The 25,894-nt window shown below is 36.8% G+C and overlaps 1 protein-coding gene across 1 annotated transcript in view; it reads left to right on the forward strand.

Moving 5' to 3' along the window:
* The window catches only part of PCDH15 (protocadherin related 15), a 1,798,632-nt gene that overhangs the window by 1,074,581 nt on the left and 698,157 nt on the right, over window positions 1-25,894 (forward strand). Inside the window, exon 6 of the mRNA XM_045164127.1 lies at window positions 6,015-6,080. Within this exon, the coding sequence (XP_045020062.1) occupies window positions 6,015-6,080 (66 nt within the window). The remainder of the gene's footprint in view (window positions 1-6,014; window positions 6,081-25,894) is intronic.

Here is a 25,894-nt window from a genome sequence, read left to right on the forward strand (position 1 = left end):
TCTTTATTTTTGCTGAGTGTATAGAGCTTCTCCATCTTCAGCTGCAAATAATATAATCAGTCTGATATTGGTATTGACCATCTGGTGATGTCCATGTGTAGAGTCTTCTCTTGTGTTGTTGGAAGAGGTAGTTTGCTATGACCAGTACATTCTCTTGGCAAAACTCTGTTAGCCTTTGCCCTGCTTTGCTTTGTAGCAGGGCCAAATTTGCTGTTACTCCAGGTATCTCTTGACTTCCTACTTTTGCATTCCAGTCCCATATAATGAAAAAATGCTCAACATCACTAACTACTAGAGAAATGCAAATAAAAATAAATGAGGTATCATTTCACACTGGCCAGAGTAGCCATTATCAAAAAAACAATAAATACTGGAGATGATGTGGAGAAATGCGAACCCTCTTCCACTGTTTATGGGAAAGTAAATTGATACAGCCACTATGGAAAACAGTATGGAGTTTTCTTAAAAAATAGACTTACAATCGACTCATCAATTCCACTATTGGGTATATATATAGCCTAAAGAAAGCATAATTCAAAAAGACACATGTACCCCAATGTTCATTGCAACACTATTTACAATAGCCCAATATGTAAACAACCTAAATATACATCAAAGGATGAATAGAGATGATGTGGCACATATATACAATGGGTACTACACGGCCACCAAAAGGAACAAAATTGGATCATCTGTAAAGACGTGGATGGACCTAGACACTGCATTCAGAGTGAAGTAAGTCAGAAAGAGAAAAATATTGCATATTAACACATATATGTGGAATCTAAAAATGAGGTACTGAGGAGCCTATGCAGGGCAGGAATCAGAAGCACGGACATAGAAAATGGTCATGTGGATGCAGTGGGGGAAAGGAAGGGTGGGATGAATTAGAGATTAGGATTGATATATGTTCACCACTATGTGTAAAATAGACAGATAGTGGGAAACTTCTGTATGACACAGAGAACTCAGGGCTCTGTGATGACCTGGACAGGTGGGATTAGGTTGGGGAAGAGAGGTCCAAGATGGAGGGGATATATGTATAAATATAGCTGGTTCCCTTTGTTGTACAGCAGAATCTAACACAACACTGTAAAGCAATTATACTCCAATTTTTTGAAAGGCATTGTTTGATCTTAAATAGAAGTTTTGAGAATAGGCTAAGATGGAAATGGGGTTTTCCTGGCTATTCACACTTCTTAGTAATAAATGAATATACTTGGACAATTCTGGATATTCTCTTTGCAGAGTAACATGCTCTTAAGCTTCTGGATGCAGTAAGAATAGCTTATCACAGGTTTACTACCTTTGAAACCAGTCATTACATATCTGCTAATAGTTTTTAAGTTTGAAATCCTACCTGTTGCATAAAATTATTTAAAAAATACAGAAAAAATATGGCTTATTTTTAGCCTGATGACAAATTTGCAGAAATGAATCACACTGGGCATTCAGGTATTTGTATTCATATCCTGCACTTTACAACAAATTGGATATGGGAATCAGGTAGGGGCCTGAGAGGTTAGAAATTTGAGGCACGAAAAACAATGAATTTGTGATTTAACCTGGACAGTCAAGGGTGAAATTAAATAGATTACAGAAGTGCATTTCCAAGGTACAGTCATCATCAGCTAACCTGTCTTTCCTGTGGCAGACAGATTATCCATAGACCATAGAGAACAGGATCACCTAGCCCCCAGATTGCTTTCTAGTTTTCACTTTGATCTCCACGTGGATATTTGCATACCTAATACATCCTGGCTGTTTCATCCAAATTCACTTTTTTTCTGAATATACTTGCAATTAAAAATATTTTGTGCATTTCAAAACTAAATATAGTTTCATGAGCACATCATTTCAAAGCAAACACTTGTGAACAATGTTAATAATAGATTATTTTTATGTATCTGACTAACCTCTCTACATTAGTGTGGTGAATCTAAATTTTTTAACCACTTTTGTTTTGATTCAGAATAAATAAAATTTATTTATTTATTTGGGCAGGAAAATATCTTATTGTGGGGTTTTGGAACTTGCTAAAAGAATAAAGCTGAGTGAAAGTCATCCTTTAAAGGGGTCTGACTGGGAGGAATTGTACCTGCACCTTTACTCCCGGGCTGTTTCTGTTGCTAAGGACATAAGGAGAACAGAGACTTCTGAGTGCACTCCTGGAGAGATGGTCAATGAGAGATTGCAGCCGGGGTGATTGTAGTTCAGAAAAATTCAACAAACATTCTTTCAGGATCCACTCTGGTTGAATTCTGAGGTTACTAAGATAAATATGACACAGCCTTGGTCTGAAGGAGCTCTCATTAGAAAAAAAATCAGTAATATATTTTTTGAAGTAATTTTTCCAATGGACTACAGTGTATATTGGTAGGTCAGCTAGTAAAGAATCCACCTGCAGTGCAGGAGACCCCAGTTCGATTCCTCAGTTGGGAAAATACCCTGGAGAAGGGATAGGCTACTCATTCCAGTATTCTTGAGAATCCCTGGTGGCTCAAACAGTAAAAAATCCACCTGCAATGTGGGAGACCTGGATTTTACCCCTGGGTTGGGAAGATCCCTTGGAGGAGGGCATGGGAGCCCATTCCAGTATTCTTGCCTGGAGAATCCCCATGGACAGAGGAGCCTAGTGGGCTACAGTCCATGGGGTTATGAAGAGTTGAACACAACTGAGTAACTAAGCACAGCACAGCATATACTGAGGGCTTCCTAGGTAGCATTAGTGGTAAAGAACCCACCTGCTAATGCAAGAGATGTAAGATATGTGGGTTTAATCCCTGGGCTGGGAAGATCCCCTGGAGGAGGGCATGGTGACCTACGCCAGTATTCTTACCTGAAGAATCCCATGGACAGAGAAACTTGGAGGGCTACAGTCCATGGGTTCGCAAAGAGTCAGACACCACTGAAACGACTTGGCATGCTTACACAGTGTATATTGAAGGAATGCAGAGAATAGGCATTTAGTATAGACCAACAAGGAAGATTTTCTAGAAGAGGTGATGCCTTGCCAGGTTCTTGGAAAATAAATAAAAGTTAACCAGGGGAAGAAGAAGAGGAAGGGAATTTCAGCAGATGTCACAGCAAACATAAATTTGGCTTGCTATGGCTACCAAATGAACCAAGAAGGGTGAAAAGGGTAAGGGAGGTAGGTAGGGCTGGAATATGGAGAATCATACTTGACTTAGTTGAGCAGAAAAAAAGTCTATTCATAAATATAATAGTAACCAAATGATGAGAGGTTGTTGTATATGTATACCCAAGTTTCTCCATTACTCATTTCCCTTTATCCTGCCTGCCTATAAAGTTATTGATTAAATACCTATTCCCCTACCAATACTTATGTGAAAATTCACCACACTTTTTCTCTACTTTGCAGCTATGAGGATTTTAACTGAGGCAGTAACTCTATATATAAATATTATATGTACATTTAGATTGTTGTTTAGTTGCTAAGTCATATCCAACTCTTTTGTGACACTGGGCTCACCATGCTCCTCCATCCATGGGATTCTCCAGGCAAGAATACTGGAGTGGGTTGCCATTTCCTTCTCCATGGGTCTTCCTGCCCCAAGGATTGAACTTGTGTCTCCTACATTGGCAGGCAGATTCTTTACCACTGATCTACTGTGTGGTGTGTGTGTGTGTGTGTGTGTCTGTGTGTGTGTGTGTCTGTGTGTGTGTGTGTAAGGGAGGGAGGCAGGGAGAGGGAGAAAGAGAGAGGGAAAAAAGGAGAGTTGGAAGAAATAAAATAGTATTGAAAAGTAACTACTCTTTGAAATACAAATGGAAGGCATGCTTCGTAATTCAAGAGTTGCTTCTTGCAAGAACTGGTCATGTTTCATTTATTATTTCCACAAATTGCCTCTGCCTTCTTGAGTATCCCATTTCTACTCACAGCAGGCAATGTCTCTATTTTAATCATTTGTGTTGTTGATGATCATATTAAACAACTGACTCCCATAGACCACATTGTGCCATACTTTTGTGGTTGTTTATGAGTCTTTCCTTTTTCTGACCACTTATCTCCCCAAACTGAGATCTGTGAAGAAAGGAGTTGTTGATTTTTAATTCCCATCTTCAGCACATAGTAAGCTATCTACCAATTTGACTGAATAATTTTTGTCTGCACAGATGAATAAAAAGCTAGATGAACAGATATGAGAACTCAGGAAGAAAATTTAAATTTTCACTGGGGTGTAAGAAAGTTTTGGTGGAATAGGTGAAACCTAATTTTATCAAGAATAACAGACTTGCCAGGCAGTAGAGGCAGAAATGACTTTAGGTAACAAAGCTGCCTTAATAATACAAGATGTAATCCAGCAAGAGTAAGGTCTCTAAGGGGACTAAAGGGCATAGTGCTTAATAAGTAACAATGTTGAGACTGTGACACCCTCTGAATGATATCTGAAAACATTTTTCTTCACTCCAAAAGAAACATAAGTGTTCTTGTACAGAGAAGTGCCATTAATTTACCTTTGATTGGGGTGCACAAAAATTATTCTCATGAAATGAATAAATGAATGCAGGAGGAGAACAGTTTCCAGGAGATTAATGAGGAAACCACCCCAAGAGTAGAGATTGCAAATAGTGAGGAGCTGTGCTATGTCAGGGGGTATAGGAAGGAAAGGATGGAGTGTAATGAGATATTTTAGATCTAAAACTGCTGTGACCTGAAATTCCTTGAATATTGACAAGGACAAAGAGAGAAAAACTGGAGATTTCATATATTTTAAGCTTTACATGAGAGAACACACATTTTACAATATACAGCAGTGCTTGCCAAAGCCCTTATTATTCACACCCATGTACATAATGGCAGAATTTTAATAGATAAATAGTAAGCCTTGAAATCATCTTCCAAATAGCACACCTACTTGGATGGCTTAAGCCAATTTATGTTTCAGTCACAGGAACATGCCATGTACATTTAACCACATGACACAACCCTATCAGGCTGGCCAAGTATCTCCTGAGAGAGCACTTTATGTCTCAGAAGTATACTTTTGACATCTCCCAGGCAAAGCCTTCACATTTTAATTATCATGGATATTATAGTTCATGATACTATTTATATGTTCATTATCCACGCATTAGCAGTTCTTGAGATAAAAAATTAATCACTACTGATTGACAGGCAATATTCTTAAGGTTCATTCAACACAGAGATAATAGACAATTGATATGTAATTTTATTTACCTTTTCATAGGACACATAGGTGTATTGTATGGTATATTCAAATTGATCTGTAATTTTTAATATGTGAGTGACATACATTATAAAGTTAACTTGTTCATACTGTGTTTGAATTATAAAAATAAGGATTTTACATATTCCATTTCCAGAAATCATTAGGTGTGATATATCTGTTATTGTACAATGCTATTTATATATTTCAATCCTCACTAAATATACACATATATGCTTTCTTCTTTTCTTTCTTTTATTTTTCTGATCTGCTTCCATTGATGACTCTATTCCTTTGTCTCCAGACTGGCAATATGAGGGTAAGATGACAAAAATAAAATCTCAAAACCCACAAACATTGCTTGTCTATCTCTGTTTCATTCTCTTTAGAATAGTATTAAAATTCTATTCACTCTTTTTAATTAGACCCTTTATCACAATTAAAGTCCAATTATGTTTGTTTCTGTTGTGAAGCTTTAATTACAATTTATCCTTGTTAATCATCTCTTTATGTTATTTCTTTGGGTTAAATTACCATCCCATTATCTCTGTCCTGAAGGACTTCTACTCTCCAGTGGTCTCTGCTGGTGTTTTCTCAGTATGATTTGAACCATTTCATGGTGTATAAAGTGTCTTTGTTGCAATGTGGTAAGGAATCTGTGTGAACACTTTTTTTTTTTTAATAAAAAATGGTTAACAGTAATGATGTATATTAATTTATTATAGGATATTTCTTTTAAATGTTAATCCATAGTGTGAATTTAATCTCACGGTGAATGTCCCGGCAATAGCTACTTCTTACTTTGTCTTGTTTTCTCTTTAGATTGCAAACTAGCTAGGGGAGGACCACCGGCCACCATAGTTGCCATTGATGAAGAGAGTCGGAATGGTGAGTGAGATTTCTCTTTTCAAAGTGACCTAATCTAACAAGAATTTCTCATTTCAAACCTAGATTTGATATATGTGGAAGTACTAAATGAAAGCCTCAAAGCAAATTCACTAACAGTTCTCTTTTAATTTCTTCCCTGTATGACTTTAATTTACACCATTCCCTGGAAATACTTGGATTATATTACAAGAGACTCAGTGAATAGAAATGTTTAGTTTTGATTGCAGAGAAGTCACTTGATTCAGGATCAGTCCAAGAATACATCTAGATACTGGCTAGAGCTTCTCTTTGTCAATAGGTAGATTCAACTATTACATATACTGTTACCTAGTATATTCCTCCAAAAGAAGTGAACCACAAGGTAAACTCTGCACTGTTAATTTCAGTTTGCTACAATCTGGTTAGGATTAAGATCCATAGCCTATCATTAGGCACGGTGATTTAAGAAGTTACTGGGAAAACTGAAAAAGTTCTTGATAACAGAGGACCCAACAAAAGGTGTAGAACAGAGGAGAATCTGACTTTTCACTCAGTCTGTCTGCCATAAATAACATCTAATTCTTAATTTATATTAGCCCTTCAGCAATATAATTTTCTTTATCAAAACAAAAAATTAGCACTTTTGTTCCCCAACACTCTCTTAGTCTCTCTAAACTTTACGAATATTTAAAGATGCTACTCCTCTATTAGGTAAAAGTAAAATGGAAATCTCTTGAGTCTTGGTTTCTATTGCAACTTCTTCTAAATATGAGAATGTTCTATAGCTCATTTTGTCTATTGATTCTGCAACAGACCTTCCACTAGGTTTAATTCATACTTTTATTTTATCAGATTGATGTCTTTTTAAAAAACAATGGCAAGTGGCTTATTAGAAAATGACTTTTCATTGCAATTCAACCTATATGTATCTTGAAAATTTCTATAGTATGCATAATACCTGTATTGGTGTATTTAATAATAGATTTATTATTCTGTATTAGAAATATTTTTCTTTCTTAGAAGAATCTGTATAAACTTTTTAAATTCTTAAACATCTTTAACACCTTTTGCAATCAGCCAAAAAATGTCCACAATACTCCTGGCCTCTGTTTAAACAAATTTAAGTGTTTATTCTAAATTTTAGAAATGTTTTTAAAATTACACAGGTTTGATAGTTTATTTTTTAAAATTCAATACTTATTGACCTTGAAAACATGTGAAGTTAACGTATTACTAAGATGCATTTAAATAAATTAGAAATAAGTTCTATATGTGTCCTCAGAAAAGAAAAAATATGTATATATATTATTACTATACCAGAAAATGTACATTTCACATGTAGAATTATGGTTTATCCTTAACTGTCTTTCTGTGAACAAATCTGCTTTCTAAATGTACTATACTAAGAAAAAAAAAGTTTGCTTTTTAAACAGAGACAAAAAATTAATGTAATAGAAAACTAATCTATATTTTCTCATTGTCACCAGTTCCCTTAAACATATAAGCTGAGCTGAACTAAAGCATTTATTTTACTAAATGGCTGTTTCAACATAATTCTACACAGAGCTTATTTTGCCAACTAGATAATTATATCCACGGTAATATTTTACCTCTCCTTGTGCTGATTAGATGCCACGTTTTGAAGGAGCTTAGGCACTCTACAAAGATGTTGCCATAGCAGTGCTGCATGGCGGCATGTGGTGAAAGTTCAATATTTATGTTTTAGAAGAATGTGACATGATGTAGTGGAGCACTGTTTCGCTCTTTACTCGGCATATTTTGCAGAGCCTGCCGACTGCTCAGATGCTGCCAAAGGGTTTGACTGTCATCAGAAGGAGTATAAATACCAATCTAGAGATTAAATGTTTTACATTTTTCTTTCACATTAAATTTCTAAAAATATGGTAATCAAACGAAACTCTGCCAGATATTATAATGTAATGTGTAATCATACTTGCCTTAAAAGTCTAAAGGAAACAATGCATTAAAGTGTTTTTATATTGCTCTTTAGACAAATCTGAGAAATTTCCCAAAAGGACAGTTAATTCTAGTCCTGCTTTTAAACTCTTAGTTGTTTTTTTTTTTTTTTTATGAAACTTTTTAATTGGCAGTAACAAAACGTGTGGGTATTCTATTTTACTAGTGTAACAAGAACCTATTTTTAAAGCTTCTGGGCCTCTTAAAAGTAATGCATAGCAAATCCTTTATTAAGCCAGACTAGTAAGTGTGTGTGTCAATTTGTTTTTGGCTTACTTTATTGATGTCTACTGCTAAACAATCTCCATTGTTAAATACATTCTCGAGTATAGCTTTTAAACAATTCAGGCCTTTTAAAATATATACTTAATTTTCTTATATAAGTCACTGCTGCTACTGCTTCGCTTCAGTCATGTCCAACTTTGTGCGACCCCATAGATGGCAGCCCACCAGGCTCCCCCGTCCCTGGGATTCTCCAGGCAAGAACACTGGACTGGGTTGCCATTTCCTTCTCCAATGCATGAAAGTGAAAGGTGAAAGTGAAGTCGTTCAGTCCTGTCCCACTCTTAGCGACCCCATGGACTGCAGCCTACCAGACGCCTCCATCCATGGGATTTTCCAGGCAAGAGTACTGGATTGGGTTGCCATTGCCTTCTTCAATATAAGTCACTAAAATACATTTAAAGAATATCCATTATTTGTTACATACATCTGCATATTTCAAAATTTTTATACTCTGTGGAATGGAAATATTTCTTCTTTTCTGAATATGTATGCTAAATTTGTTTGCACATGTGTATGTTTGAAATAATTAAAAATTTAATAGAGATTCATAAACCTCTTTCTCACCCTGGGACCTGTTAGATTATTCCCTTCCTTGGTCCTTGTCCTCAGCTGTGTACTGATAACAGATTCATTATATCACCCTCAATCTGAAAAGTTTATTTTTATCACAGCCACCAGAAAATCAAGCTTATGTGATAAGGACCCAAAGTCAGCCCATTAAGAAAATCACATCGGCCCCTGATCACCCCCAGAAACCTCTAGAACTAGTATATAGGACATATTTAGGAGTAATTGCATTTAGAGGGGAGAATGTATAATGAGAAACAGACTTAGAATATATTATTTGAAAATATCTAAACTTTTTTTTTTTTCCAGAAAAGCTTATATATACAGAAAAACCTGCACACGGACATGTACAGCAATTTAATTCATAATTGCCCAAACTTAGAAGCAATCATGATGTCCTAGCAAGTAAACTATGGTGCATCCAGACAAATTCAGACTGAAACGAAATGAGCTGTCAAGCCATGAAAAGACATGGAAGAGGTTTAAGTGCATGTTACTAACTGAAAGGAGCCAATCCAAAAAAAAAAAAAAAAGTAGAGATTGTATGATTTCAACTATGGCATTTTGGAAAAGGTAAAAAAAAATGAGGAAAATAAAAAGATTAGTACTTTCTAAGAGTAAGTAGGAGAAAGATAGGCAGAGCAAAGAGGAATTTTAAGGCAGTGAAAACACTGCATTATATTTTAATGGTGGATATACATCATTGTGTATTTGTCCAAACCAATAGAATGCACAACACTAAAAGGAAATCAGAGGTAAACTCTGGGCTTTGGGTAATTATGATGTGCTAATGTAGGTTCATCCTTGGTTTAGAAAAATTGTACCATTCTAGTGAGTGATGTCGATAAAGCAGAATGCTACACATGTGCAGGGTAAAGGGTATATGGAAAAACACTCTCTCCCTGTACTTTCCATTGTGAACTTAAAACACTGCTCTAAAAAAGAAACTGTTAAAAAATATTTCTAGAAATATATTCTTAGGTTCACTGGACTTTGAGTTGCCTAATGGCATTGAGTCCTTACGGGAAGGAGCAAGGCCAGGAACAGTTACACTAGAACAATTTAAACTTGCCTCTGGGTGCCAGCCAAGTCAGGGTCCTAGCTGCTTTACAACAACTATGGAATGACATTCAAACAGACTTTGGAACAACTGGCTCAGGCTAACTCTCAGAAACTGGATAAATATACATAAGCACTGCTGAGTCAAGGGGATAAGAAAAAAATTTGAAGCCATGGTTTGAATATAACACTATGACTGTACAAAAGTAGACAGGTTCAGAAGCAAAAGAATATCACTAGGTAAATGAGAGATTTATGTCCTTTATGGATTTGCAGTTAAGATATTGTGGACTCACAGCTAATTTGGGAAATGAAAGATAATGGAGTGTCTTCACATTATGAAAGGACCATCAACAGAGGATGCCACAGCTGATTTAATGAGAGTGTTTTCTGGTCCTTGTCAGGCTACATTTGAGAACCAAGTATGAGCTGGGTTGAGTATTACAGACCCTCCTGTGCTTCTAGGGAGGTAGGGGAGATTATAGAAAGGAACACTGAATTCAGTTGCTTGCTCCTTCTGTGGAGATTCTCTGGCCCAAGCATGTAGCTTGGGGAGGGAAAAGAGATTGGTTCTTCATTAGAAACAATTATGTTATTGAGGGGCATTTGCAAGTTGTTTGGTTTTCATCCTTTTATTTCCATGGTCAAAAATCACTAAGCTTGGAGGAGCAGAAGATTAAATGTTTATGCTGATGTTCTTTTTTCCTTATAGTTACCAATTTCATATCTTAGAGTTATAGCAAAGGAGTTTGCTAAACTCTGTCTAACATACCTCCAAAGGGTTGCAAGTAAAGTTTCACATATTCCTAGTAAAATAGATCTTGCACTCATGGAAAGATAAGTCTTAAAGAACCAATGTTTGTTTATGAATATTACTAAAGTTTAAACAAAGTGTGATTCCATATATATGTGTGTGTGTGTGTGTGTGTGTGTGTGTGTTTGTGTGTTCAGAACCCTCTCTTTTTGCCGATGTTATCTTCACTCTTCTCTTTTATTCTCTAAAGAGAGCAAGGTCTAAACTGGCAGAAAAAATTTGCAACAGCTAGAGTGGCAGAATACTAAACCGTATGAAGTAATTCAGAGTAGAAAATGACGAGAACCCCAGATGAGAGATGGCACAATATGTTGGGAAGAGAGGAAACTAAGGAACCAAGATAGCAAGTTATCAGGCAGTCTGGATGATAGTGTTCAATTGGGATAAAGTGAAAGAGGTTGAAGATGCCACCAAGAGGTTAAAGGTGCTAGAAATTATATAGTAAGTGAAAAAATGTTTCGATATAGTTGCCACAGACAGAATCCTTGGCTCATATAAATGTTTTGGAGAATTGTTAGTAAAGATTGAAATACTTATCTGGGTCTGTCCTTAGTTCATGTTTCTTTCAATGTGTTAGACAAGGGTACAGCTTAAGATATTTCTGGATTTAATTTCCTCTCTGCTCTATAACTATTTTAGTTATTTCAAATATGAAATATAACAAAGTATTGCCAACATAATTTATATATTAAATAAAACCTGAAGTATAGGATACATTCTTAGATATTAAGCTTTTGAAAAATTGTATAGCATTTTACTCATGAAAATAAAAGGGAGAGAGGGATTTAGTATATATGTCCTATGGGAGTGATTGTTCTAAGTAAGGGTTTGGTTTTAAACAGTTAGCTTGTAAAGGCACCTTTCAGTACAGTTCAGTCGCTCAGTCCTGTCCGACTCTTTGTGACCCCATGAATTGCAGCACGCTAGGCCTCCCTGTCCATTGTCTACTCTCGGAGTTCACTCAAACTCACGTCCGTTGAGTTGCTGATGCCATCCAGCCATCTCATCCTCTGTCGTCCCCTTCTCCTCCTGCCCCCCGATCCCTCCTAGCATCAGAGTCTTTTCCAATGAGTTAATTCTTTGCATGAGGTGGCCAAAGTATTGGAGTTTCAGCTTTAGCATCAGTCCTTCCAAAGAACACCCAGGACTGATCTCCTTTAGGATGGACTGATTGGATCTCCTTGCAGTCCAAGGGACTCTCAAGAGTCTTCTCCAACACCACAGTTCAAAAGCATCAATTCTTCGGTGCTCAGCTTTCTTCACACATGTATGGATGTGTGAGTCCAACTCTCACATCCATACATGACCACTGGAAAAACCATAGCCTTGACAGGATGGACCTTTGTTGGCAAAGTAAAGTCTCTGCCTTTGAATGTGCCGTCTAGGTTAGTCATAACTTTCCTTCCAAGGAGTAAGCGTCTTTTAATTTCATGGCTGCATTCACCATCTGCAGTGATTTTGGAGCCCCCCAAAATGAAGTCTGACACTGTTTCCACTGTTTCCCCATCTATTTCCCATGAAGTGATGGGACCAGATGCCATGATCTTCGTTTTCTGAATGTTAAGCTTTAAGCCAACTTTTTCACTCTCCTCTTTCACCTTTATCAAAAGCCTTTTTAGTTCCTCTTCACTTTCTGCCATAAGGGTGGTGTCATCTGCATATCTAAGGTTATTGATATTTCTCCTGGCAATCTGGATTCTAGCTTGTGCCTCTTCCAGCCTGCTGGAGTCCAACTCCAGCAACCAGGGATTCAACCTGAAGAGATGGATGGTGTCAGCCAATGGGACAGCCTCTCAGTTTTCTATGGACTGCCTGTTTATTCCAAGTTTAAGGTTCTCTTTTATACTTTTACAAAAACATTAGGCCAGAGGTTTGACATTTTCAGTTCCCCCTCTCCCAGATTTATTATCTCCATAAATCATTGTTGCTCTTCAAACAGAGTTCCTGCTTCAGTGATTCTCTTGGAATCAGCCTTATCATCTATTATCTACCTCCTCTAATGTGTCCTATAGTTAACTTGTGATTACATTGTAACTCATGCTACATTCCTAAGTTTACTACTTATCTTCCTAAATCCTGTTTGCCCCTAACATCTTGAGCTCACTATCTCTTTTTTTTTTTTAGTTTTATTTTTTAACTTTACAATATTGTATTGGTTTTGCCATATATCAACAAGAATCTGCCACAGGTATACACATGTTCCCCATCCTGAACACTCCTCCCTCCTCCCTTCCCGTACCATCCCTCTGAGTCCTCCCAGTGCACCAGCCCCAAGCAACCAGTATGGTTCATCAAACCTGGACTGGCGACTTGTTTCATATACAAAGGCTTCTAGCTATAGTGTCTCTTAAAATTCCTAACTTCTATAAGCTATAGTAAAATATGCTAACTTTACAACATTCCTTAAATCTTTAACTTCTAACTATTTTAATTATTTCTAAGCCCTAAATTCAGTAAACTCCTTTGCCATAAACATTTTCCTCACAAATAAGCTTCAGATAGCAATCCCTCCCATGGCCTCAAGTTATAGCCAATGTGCTCATCCTGGAACACTCTTTTGTAAAAGTCCTTGAACAAATGTCAATGATTAACTTTATGAATTATTTTCTGAGCACAACTGCAGGAGGCTTTGTGCCTTCTCACGCTCCTCTCAAGAACAATAAGCACCTTAATATTCCTTTTCAGTCAACTCAGCTGAGGACAGGAAAAGACAAGTCAGAATAACAAGGCCTAACTCCTTCATCCCAGGATCCGTGCCTGCGGAATGAGGAGAGGGGGCTGGGGACCGTGCCTCCATTTTGTCAGTAATGCCTAACGCGGCTCCTAACATCTCCCCCTTTTTTTATTTTTTAGAGCATAGGTATGAAACTCAGTAGATAGAGCAGAGACACTTTGGCTGAGTATCCTGAAAAGGCACGGGGCTATTACACAAATCAGAACTAACAGGCATAAGCACATGGCCGCATTAATCATCATTGTAGAAAAGGATCCATGGGAAAGATACCCCTCCAGATTTTCAAAGAGGGAATTAGAAAGCCATTGAGAGGAAAAGTCAGACTCTGCCTGCTTCATATTCTGAATATCCTGATGTAACTTAGAAATATCAATACTAAAATCTGAATGATTCCAGACGCCTAAAACATGCTTTCTGATGCGTTCCCAAGAGTGCATGGACTCATTCACTTGTAGAGGAGTAACGCACATCCATTTAAATTCAGCATGGCACCTTAAAGACAATTTAATTTTTAAATTTGTAATTTCTTGCCCCATAAGCAGAACTGCTTCTTCTAAAGCATTGACCTTATTTTCTATTTTCTTATCTATACTTTCCTGCATAGTAAGAGCTATGGAGTCATTTTTGGACAACTGATCAACAAACTAGGCTGTATGCACTTCTTTTGACAGGGCAACAGCAGAAACCGTAACTGATGCAATTATGACAATCAAGGCAGTTATTCCCACAACCAGAGCTGCAATGAATCTCTTAGGTCGAGAAATTAAGCCATTAAGTTCATATAAAATTTTCAATGCATAATCGTCAAACTATTGTCCCTCTAATTTTACAGGAACCATCAAATATGGTGGTGCTTTACAATCATCACAGCCTTATAATTATTATAATCATTCCCATCAACACAATTTGATATAAAACAATTCACACATATAACATTGTAAACAGTTTCTCCTTCAGAAACTTCCAAATCACTCTGATTTCTGGCCAACAAAAAGGCATAGGGAGAATGTACGCAGGCCCATACAATATATCTTTGTTTATTTAAAGGTCTATGTAAAATCACAGGTGCCATAGCAGCCAATGCTTTCCATAACTCAGGCTGCATGGGACCTGTCCCATCGAAACTCACTAAAGGGGGAACCCATCCATTAGCATGCCATCTACTAATTACTAAAGGCATAGGGAGAAATGAATTATTCCAAGTAGACCTATAAAGTTCTACATAAATCAAGCCCCATCATTGATTCGAAAGATAGGGGCACCCCCATTCAGTCAGAAAATGTCTGGTGGCAGCAATGGGAATAGATAACTTTATGGCGTACATGCATTCTTTCCAACGAGGAAAGCCAGAAATTCTGCTTATGCTTTCCCAGGCCTGTAGTCCTTGTTCATCAGAGTTCGAAGTGGGGAGTGCACAGCTCAGATAGTCCTTTAAATGGGGGGCTGCCTTTTTTAAGGCATCGAAGAGTCTTTCTTGTGCCCCCGGCATCAGCAGCTGTAAAAGACCAAAAGTCTCTCTTGCCATCGTTTCTTGGAGAATCAGTAAGCATGCCTTTCAAGGAAATGCTAACGCATCCATTCAAAACTGGAGCTGCTTCTTGTAAAGAGGAAGGTCAGTTCAGTTCAGTCACTCAGTCATGTCCGACTCTGCTACCCCATGAGTTGCAGCAACCCAGGCCTCCCTGTCCATCACCAACTCCCGGAGTTCACTCAGACTCACGTCAATCGAGTCAGTGATGCCATCCAGCCATCTCATCCTCTGTCGTCCCCTTCTCCTCCTGCCCCTAATCCCTCCCAGCATGAGTCTTTTCCAATGAGTCAACTCTTCCCATGAGGTGGCCAAAGTACTGGAGTTTCGGATATAGCATCATTCCTTCCAAAGAAATCCCAGGGCTGATCTCCTTCAGAATTGACTGGTTGGATCTCCTTGCAGTCCAAGGGACTCTCAAGAGTCTTCTCCAGCACCACAGTTCAAAAGCATCAAATCTTCAGCACGCAGCTTTCTTCACAGTCCATCTCTCACATCCATGCATGACCACTGGAAAAACCATAGCCTTGACTAGACCGACCTTTCTTGGCAGAGTGTGTCTCTGCTTTTGAATATGCTATCTAGGTTGGTCATAACTTTTCTTCCAAGGAGTAAGCATCTTTTAATTTCATGGCTGCAGTCACCATCTGCAGTGATTTTGGAGCCCCCCAAAATAAAGTCTGATACTGTTTCCACTGTTTCCCCATCTATTTCCCATGAAGTAATGGGACCAGATGGCATGATCTTCATTTTCTGAATGTTGAGTTTTAAGCCAACTTTTTCACTCTCCTCTTTCACCTTCATCAAGAGGCTTTTAGTTCCTCTTCACTTTCTGCCATAAGGGTGGTGTCATCTGCATATCTGAGGTTATTGATATTTCTCCATGCAATCTTGATTCCAGCTTGTGCTTCTTCCAGCCCAGCATTTCTCATGATGTAATCTGCATAGAAGTTAAATAAGCAGGGTGACAATATACAGCTTGACATACTCCTTTTCCTATTTGTAACCAGTCTGTTGTTCCATGTCCAGTTCTAACTGCTGCTTCCTGACCTGCATACAAATTTCTCAAGAGGCAGGTCAGGTGGTCTGGTATTCCCATGTCTTTCAGAATTTTCCACAGTTTATTGTGATCCACACAGTCAAAGGCTTTGGCATAGTCAATAAAGCAGAAATAGATGTTTTTCTGGAACTCTCTTCCTTTTTCCATGACCCAGCGGATGTTGGCAATTTGGTCTCTGGTTCCTCTGCCTTTTCTAAAACCAGCTTGAACATCTGGAAGTTCACGGTTAATGTATTGCTAAAGCCTGGCTTGGAGAATTTTGAGCATTACTTTACTAGCATGTGAGATGAGTGCAATTGTGCAGGTAGTTTGAGCATTCTTTGGCATTGCCTTTCTTTGGGATTGGAATGAAAACTGACCTTTACCAGTCCTGTGGCCACTGCTGAGTTTTCCAAATTTGCTGGCATATTGAGTGCAGCACTTTCACAGCACCATCTTCCAGGATTTGAAATAGCTCAACTGGACTTCCATCACCTCTACTAGCTTTGTTCATAGTGATGCTTTCTAAGGCCCACTTGACTTCACATTCCAGGATATCTGGCTCTAGGTGAGTGATCACACCATTGTGATTATCTGGGTCGTGAAGATCTTTTTTGTACAGTTCTTCTGTGTATTCTTGCCTCCTCTTCTTAATATCTTCTGCTTCTGTTAGGTCCATACCATTTCTGTCCTTTATCGAGCCCATCTTTGCATGAAATATTCCTTTGGTATCTCTAATTTTCTTGAAGAGATCTCTAGTCCTTCCCATTCTGTTGTTTTCCTCTATTTCTTTGCATTGATCGCTGAGGAAGGCTTTATTATCTCTCCTTGCTATTCTTTGGAACTCTGCATTCAGATGCTTATATCTTTCCTTTTCTCCTTTGCTTTTCACTTCTCTTTTTTCCACAGCTATTTGTAAGGCCTCCCCAGGCAGCCATTTTGCTTTTTTGCATTTCTTTTCCATGGAGATGATCTTGACCCCTATCTCCTGTACAATGTCAGGAACCTCCATCCATAGTTCATCAGGCACTGTATCTGTCAGATCTAACCCCCTTTACCCTGCTTCTATTCTGTGTTGTTGCCTTATAGCTACAGTAAACAGCATTAGCCTCCTTGATAGTTTTCACCAACAAATCCTAGAATTCTATTCAAGTATCGAAAAGTTAAAAATAACTATGTATTCTGCTTCATAAATCTTTATGAAACATAGCAACTCTAACAATAGAAATTATATACATTATATGAAGGTAAATTAATAGATGGCTGTAAAAACTTTTGAAGTATCAAGACTAATATTGTATATGGAGTTAAACAGGATCATCAGTGTTGACATCAAGCAAATGATCTTTAGCACAACATGACAGTTTTGTTTTTCTGGAGAATAGAGAAAAATATTTTCCTATTGTTCTGTAATCCTATAGCATCCAAACTTGATCCTTAACTGCCAAAATATTAAATCTTTTTATAAGATATTAATGTTCTTCTGGCTAGATTGCTGTGGATGTTGCATAGTCAAAATCATGATTACAAACTTCTTTGTTATTCTATTATTTATTTCTCCCAGTCATCATCAAGTCATTTTGAGTTCTTTCTAGTGAAATAAATACACAAGGATGAGGAAATGTATTTTTTGTAAATTATGAAGGAGTTAAATGAAACTATCCTAAACACATTTGTAGCTATTAGACAAAAATGATGTAAAGAATCATGTCCAATTCCTCACTTATTTTAATCCTCTTGTTAGAGTGACTAAGACAGTTGTTCTAGTAGAAAACAATTTGGCTCTGCTCATTACTGCTGAAGCTACACATACAACAATGCATTCTTCTTTTGTTAATTTGCGCTAAAGTATTATTTTCTAAAAGGTCAGCAGCTGCAGACTTCTGAATATATAACTGTGAAATACACTGAAAACTTTCTAAGCATTAAGGAAATAGATAACTTGAGATAAGTAACAACCTAACACACATTAGCATTTACTCATATTTCTTTTATGATATGTCTTTTCTCATTTGTTGACTCTATAGCACCCAATATACAATGCTATTGCTGGACCTAGTGATATGATACTAAAACAAGGGACACAGGAAGTACACAAAACAGTCAGAAGTCAAAAAGGCTGGCAAGCTAGGGTGTTTTACACAAGGAAGACAATTCTATTCAAGTTAGTGACCCTCATTTATGTTTAAGTTTCAGAATGCTAATGTTAATGATCATGAAAAGATTAAGTTATGTGAGGTAGCCCTTGGTTTCTAAGGTAAACATTTTAGAAAAAAAGCATTCTAATGTTTTGCATTTTCTTTGAATCCTTTATTTTAATCTCATGTCTAACAGAAATAAATTTGAATTATACAGAATTAAATTACATCACACATACACCGTCCCAAATGATGCTGTTACAATGGACCACTTTTGTATAGAGAGAATATCTAAATCCTAAGTCACTAGGGCAAACAATTGAAGCTAGTGTTGATTTTATTTGCTTAGACTGTTGGAAGATGGGCCATGGGTCTTGCTGGCAATAAGAATGGGACTGTATGGTACAAGGAGAAAAATACCAGCAGAAGTAAGAATAGGCAAAAGGAGACTGTTTAATGTTCTTATAATGAACAGAAAAACTTTGTTTCTGAGGTACCCTGAGTAAAGAGAGTTCTGTGCTAAGCAGTCAGTACTTGAGATTTGAACTAAGAATTACTATCAAACAAAACTCAGAAACTAGGAAAAAAAAAAAAGAGGACTGATTTAAAAAACAAGCAAACAAACAAACAAAAAACACCTTGCCTTTGGTAACCAGTGGTTTGGATAGGCTAAAAGGAATACTTTAATATATTATATCTCCACATTCTATTTAAGTAAACCCATTCATATTTTAACCAAGCTGAATTTACTTTAATGGTACATAACTTTGATTCCCCAAACCTTTTATTACTGAGTACAATTAAGAGATTAATTTTTATTCTAAGGAATAAGTATTAATATATATTAATATATTGTATTAATATATATTAATATATTATAGAAAAACCTTCAGTTTTTTTTCAGAATAGGAAGCTGTGTGTATTAAAAATAAGTCATTCTAATTTAAATTTTGATTTTTTATTAGCCAAACAAAACACATATGTGTGGTTCATATCACCTGTAAGCCACCAGTATTTTGATTCCTAAAGTAGGCAACAAAGATGACAGAGGTGCATGGGGGAAGGGACATCAATGAGATGCCATTTTTTTTCTTTGTAAGGGAGCGAAGGGACTTGGTTTTAAGCTTTCTTTGCATAACTAGCTCACTGTTAGCACATAGGTTGTGTGATTTGAATTTAGCTGGGGAGTAAGTCTCTGATGGAGATTTAGGAACTTGGGGATGGGAGAAGCACCTAAGTTCAGTTACTGGTTTTAGCATCAAGCACCTGGAGGTTCTGTCTACAACTGCTCTTCCTCATGCAGGCTTCCAGATTCCAATATTACCCTGCTCCCAAAGAATTTTTCAAATTCCTGTTTGTCATGCATGATTCTTTCACTTCTGTTTCTCATGATCAAACGTTGGGCACTAGATTATTTATCTTTGATGTGGATCAATGGGGTATGATTCTTCTGTTCAGTTCAGTTCAATCGCTCAGTCGTGTCCGACTCTTTGCGACCCCATGAATGGCAGCACGCCAGGCCTCCCTGTCCATCACCAACTCCTGGAGTTCACCCAGACTCACGTGCATCGAGTCAGTGATGCCATCCAGCCATCTCATCCTCTGTCATCCCCTTCTCCTCCTGCCCCCAATCCCTCCCAGCATCAGGTCTTTTCCAATGAGTCAACTCTTCGCATGAGGTGGCCCAAGTACTGGAGTTTCAGCTTAAGCATCATTCTTTCCAAAGAACACCCAGGACTGATCTCCTTTAGAATGGACTGGTTGGATCTCCTTGCAGTCCAAGGGACTCTCAAGAGTCTTCTCCAACACCACTTCTGTTAGGACACTGGAAATATGAAAAGGATCACTTCTGTTACTTTTGACTATAGTAGTCAACAATATAAAGGTTCTTAGCAATTGCTAGATGAGAACAGTCACCCCCAGATGATTTGAAACGTCCTTGGAGTTAAAATACCTCCTACAGCAATTTTCAAAACAAATGTTCAAATGCCACATATTTACACCTGGAAATGTAACAACATTCAATTAAATATGCTTAAGAGTGCCATGTGGATTAATGAATATAAAAGTATTTAGTATCTCTTCATCTATTGCTATGTCATGAAACTGAAGGATGCACTAAAGCTAGATTTTATATTCATATCAGATGGTACAATTTAAGCAAATAATACAGTATATATTAATACAATATATAATATATATTAATACTTATTCCTTAGAATAAAAATTAATCTCTTAATTGTACTCAGTAATAAAAGGTTTGGGGAATCAAAGCTATGCACCATTAAAGTAAATTCAGCTTGGTTAAAATATGAATGGGTTTACTTGAATAGAATGTGCAGATATAATATATTAAAGCATTCCTTTTAGCCTATCCAAACCACTTGCCACTGGTTACCAAAGGCAAGGTGTTTTTTTTGTTTGTTTGTTTGTTTTGTTTTTTAAATCAGTCCTAATTTTTATTTTTTATTCAATTATTTATTTTTATATTCTGAGTTTTGTTTGACAGTAATTCTTAGTTCAAGTCTCAAGTACTGCCTGCTTAGCACAGAACTCTCTATTCACTCAGGGTACCTCAGAAACAAAGTTTTTCTGTTCATTATAAGAACATTAAACAATCTCCTTTTGCCTATTCTTACTTCTGCTCGTATTTTTATCCTTGCTTGCTTGTTTCTGAACGTTTACAAGTCTACAAACTGGGAATTTGAATTGTCATACCTGTGTTTGATTGAGGTTTCTTCTTAAAATGGTTTTGAGTAGAAAAGGAATAGCTACTTATCTGGGTATACTAGAAAACTAGAAAACAAGCAAAACCAATCCCCTCCAGGTGGCAGAGGCAAGACCTCTGGGGGGAAAAACAACAACAAAAAAAAAGCAGAGCAAGAGAACAAAGAGTGTTAATAAGTGGGGAGGCAGTGTTGCTACTGCACGTGTTTAAAGAAATCACACGGGAGCAAAGAGCCCTGAACAAAATTGACTAAAGATGTGAGCCATGCACTTAGCTAAGAAATTTACGTTTCAGATGGAAAATTCAAATCCAAAGACTACGAGGATGAAAATTGCTGGTCAGTTTGTGTATTCGTCACTTAGTCGTGTCTAACTCTTTGAAACCCCATGGTCTGTCCGTGGAATTCTCCAGGCAAGAATACTGGAGTGGGTTGCCATTTCCTTCTCCAGAAGGAAATGGTCTGGTCAGTTTAAGGTAGGGTAAAAAAAAAAAAAATGCCTGGAGGAAATGATAACAAATGTGGTTGAAGTAGAGACAATGGATGTTGATTGAATATAAGGACACTCTTCAATCAAAGCCACTTGATTGTGAAATACAGGTGGCTAGATGAAACCACTAAGGATAATTCTTCTTCCTGTCTCTCATTCAATATTCTAGTTTGCACATTTCATAATTTAAATAGGCAATTGTATTTGTATACATGTACAATCTCAGAAAATGTTACCCTTTAAAAGATCTGTCTGCTAAAATACTAGAAAACATATTGATTAACTCAGTTTGGCTTGGTGGTATCACTGCCTCATTTAACACATAGTAAAGGATTACTGCAACCATTCCAAAGGTCAGTCTGAACATGATAGTTATTGTAAATACTGAAAATCTGAAAGTTTAATAGCATGACACCATCAAAATTATAACCAATGATCTTTGTTATATTACACTGTCTTCAGAACACCATTAATTTAAAAAAAAAAGGAAGATTCAGTGCTAGTCCACATTTCAGAAAAATATTTGTAACTTGTAATATTTGTAAATGTGTCACTTCACTTGATAACATGATCATCTTTATAGAAGCAAGCTTTGGTGAAAATGTTGATTAACTGTATTTTGTTTTATCTTAATAATTTAGGACAGGCAGGATGTGAACATTATTAGTAAGGGACTAGCATCCCATCAATCTATACAGGGTTAACTTACTATTTTCAGGGTTTTTTTTTGGGGGTGAGGGGGGAATGTAAGGACTCAGTAAAGAGTCAGAAAAGATTATACATGTATTAAGAAAGTGAATAAATTAACAGAGTTAATAATTTGGAAATCTGTCCCAAGTCCCAAGAAAATTTGTCCCAAGTGTTTAATATTTCTTTGTAGAGAATAACCTTTGAGAATATTGTTCAAAGCAAAGCTTCTTCTTCTAATTTTGCATCACTAATGACCAATTAATATCTCTACATTTCCATCATACAATAACTAACAAGTATGAAAGTGAACATTTTATTTATATTATTTGCATATTCCTTCAACACTCTGAATCTTGAAGTCTCTCAAATGTTCTACAATAAATAGATTCTTGTCAGTTAATACTGCTTGTTTTTTTTTTGTTTGTTTGTTTTTAAATTTTATTTTATTTTTAAACTTTACATAACTGTATTAGTTTTGCCAAATATCAAAATGAATCCGCCACAGGTATACATGTGTTCCCCATCCTGAACCCTCCTCCCTCCTCCCTCCCCATTCCATCCCTCTGGGTCGTCCCAGTGCACCAGCCCCAAGCATCCAGTATCGTGCATCGAACCTGGACTGGCAACTCATTTCACACATGATATTTTACATGTTTCAATGCCATTCTCCCAAATCTTCCCACCCTCTCCCTCTCCCACAGAGTCCATAAGACTGTTCTATACATCAGTGTCTCTTTTGTTGTCTCCTACACAGGGTTATTGTTACCATCTTTCTAAATTCCATATATATGCGTTAGTATACTGTATTGGTGTTTTTCTTTCTGGCTTACTTCACTCTGTATAATAGGCTCCAGTTTCATCCACCTCATTAGAACTGATTCAAATGTATTCTTTTTAATGGCTGAATAATACTCCATTGTGTATATGTACCACAGCTTGCTTATCCATTCATCTGCTGATGGACATCTAGGTTGCTTCCATGTCCTGGCTATTATAAACAGTGCTGTGATGAACACTGGGGTACTCGTGTCTCTTTCCCTTCTGGTTTCCTCAGTGTGTATGCCCAGCAGTGGGATTGCTGGATCATAAGGCAGGTCTATTTCCAGTTTTTTAAGGAATCTCCACACTGTTCTCCATAGTGGCTGTACTAGTTTGCATTCCCACCAACAGTGTAAAAGGGTTCCCTTTTCTCCACACCCTCTCCAGCATTTATTACTTGTAGACTTTTGGATTGCAGCCATTCTGACTGGTGTGAAATGGTACCTCATAGTGGTTTTGATTTGCATTTCTCTGATAATGAGTGATGTTGAGCATCTTTTCATGTGTTTGTTAGCCATCTGTATGTCTTCTTTGGAGAAATGTCTATTTAGTTCTTTAGCCCATTTTTTGATTGGGTCATTTATTTTTCTGGAGTTGAGCTGTAGGAGTTGCTTGTATATTCTCGAGATTAGTTGTTTGTCAGTTGCTTCATTTGCTATTATCTTCTCCCATTCTGAAGGCTGTCTTTTCACCTTGCTAATAGTTTCCTTTGATGTGCAGAAGCTTTTAAGGTTAATTAGGTCCCATTTGTTTATTTTTGCTTTTATTTCCAATATTCTGGGAGGTGGGTCATAGAGGATCCTGCTGTGATGTATGTCAGAGAGTGTTTTGCCTATGCTCTCCTCTAGGAGTTTTATAGTTTCTGGTCTTACGTTTAGATCTTTAATCCATTTTGAGTTTATTTTTGTGTATGGTGTTAGAAAGTGTTCTAGTTTCATTCTTTTACAAATCCTTTTCCAGTTTTCCCAGCACCACTTGTTAAAGAGATTGTCTTTAATCCATTGTATATTCTTGCCTCCTTTGTCAAAGATAAGGTGTCCATATGTGTGTGGATTTATCTCTGGGCTTTCTATTTTGTTCCATTGATCTATATTTCTGTCTTTGTGCCAGTACCATACTGTCTTGATAACTGTGGCTTTGTAGTAGAGCCTGAAGTCAGGTAGGTTGATTCCTCCAGTTCCATTCTTCTTTCTCAAGATCGCTTTGGCTATTCGAGGTTTTTTGTTTTTCCATACAAATTGTGAAATTATTTGTTCTAGCTCTGTGAAGAATGCTGTTGGTAGCTTGATAGGGATTGCATTGAATCTATAGATTGCTTTGGGTAGTATACTCATTTTCACTATATTGATTCTTCCAATCCATGAACATGGTATATTTCTCCATCTGTTAGTGTCCTCTTTGATTTCTTTCACCAGTGTTTTATAGTTTTCTATATATAGGTCTTTAGTTTCTTTAGGTAGATATATTCCTATTATATGTCCTTAAATAAAATTAGTTAGTTTGATTTTAGTTTGTTTCAAAATGTCAGCTAAGTCTCACAAAATATTTTCTCTGTACTTTCTCATTCTCCAGCATAGGCTACAACTTGCTTTATTCATTCAGCTGAAACAAAGCAACTAAAAACTGACATTTAACTTAGAGTAGACAATCGCACCCCACTCCAGTACTCTTGCCTGGAAAATCCCATGGGTGGAGGAGCCTGGTAGGCTGTAGTCCATGGGGTCGCAAAGAGTCGGACACGACTGAGCGACTTCACTTTCACTTTTCACTTTTCACTTTCATGCATTGGAGAAGGAAATGGCAACCTACTCCAGTGTTCTTGCCTGGAGAATCCCGGGGATGGGGGAGTCTGGTGGGCTGCCGTCTATGGGGTCGCACAGAGTCAGACACGACTGAAGTGACGTAGCAGTAGCAGACTAATAGTAATTAGAATTGATTAAACTATCTTCCCATATAATCCTGATTAAAAGGCTAACCTTGTGAATTTTTTGTTGGAAATTCCTAGTTTGTGTATAAACACTTTTATTATTGTAAACATCAATAGGACACTACATAAACACTATAATTTTACATTTTAGAAAGCTTCAGAGGATTATCTTTTGTGCTTTGGTTTTATAAAAGCATGTTACTTAAATTTATATCTTTGAAGTGTATCTTAAATATCACTGTGAATTCAACATGCTTCTCCAACTATAAATTTTTAAACTTTGATTATTAGTTAAAATTAAGGCTTTAGGAAGATGGACCTTTATTCTATGACACAGTTATTTAGAAATGGCACAAATATTCCTGATACATGACAAATACATTTTGTAAGTCATGTTACATGTGTGAGACATATAGCTGTACTTATATTAACAGTAGTTGAGAAAAGGAGAATCCATTGTAAATATCCAGAGTTCAGTTGGCCTATAAATATAGATACATGCTTTAGGGCAAAGGAAAGATGGAAGGCAAACATGTAAGTCTGTGGGCTAGTATTTTTTCTGCCAACAAATGATGGTACCTTTTTTCTCAAAATGGAATTATTATATTAAGTTGCAAGGTTCATAAGAGCAAAGGCTATCAGCTTCAAGTCATTGCTGTAATCCCAGAAGGAAGTGAAATACCAGGTGTATTGTATACATTCAAAAAACTTGGTTGATGGTTGATTCAAGTAAATAATAAAGACAAATTCCATAAACACATCTAAAATCTGAGTTAAATGGCACATACCTGTCTGTTTAGAATAGTCTGAAGTGTTATTATTAATATTTCTCAATATAATGAACCTTTAGTCCACATTCGCTTGCACATAGAATAATTTATAAATTTCAAGTGCTTTCTGACTGCATGACAATGTCTGCAATGATCAGGTAATTATTGTTCTAGAAGACTTTTTAAAATGGTATTATTTATGATAATATTAAAATAGGGAATGCTAATATATGTGCCATAAATATAACCATATTATTACTTTAAATCTAAGA

This window comes from Bubalus bubalis, chromosome 23, assembly GCF_019923935.1.
Source record: "Bubalus bubalis isolate 160015118507 breed Murrah chromosome 23, NDDB_SH_1, whole genome shotgun sequence".
In the NCBI taxonomy this organism is placed as follows: domain Eukaryota; kingdom Metazoa; phylum Chordata; class Mammalia; order Artiodactyla; family Bovidae; genus Bubalus; species Bubalus bubalis.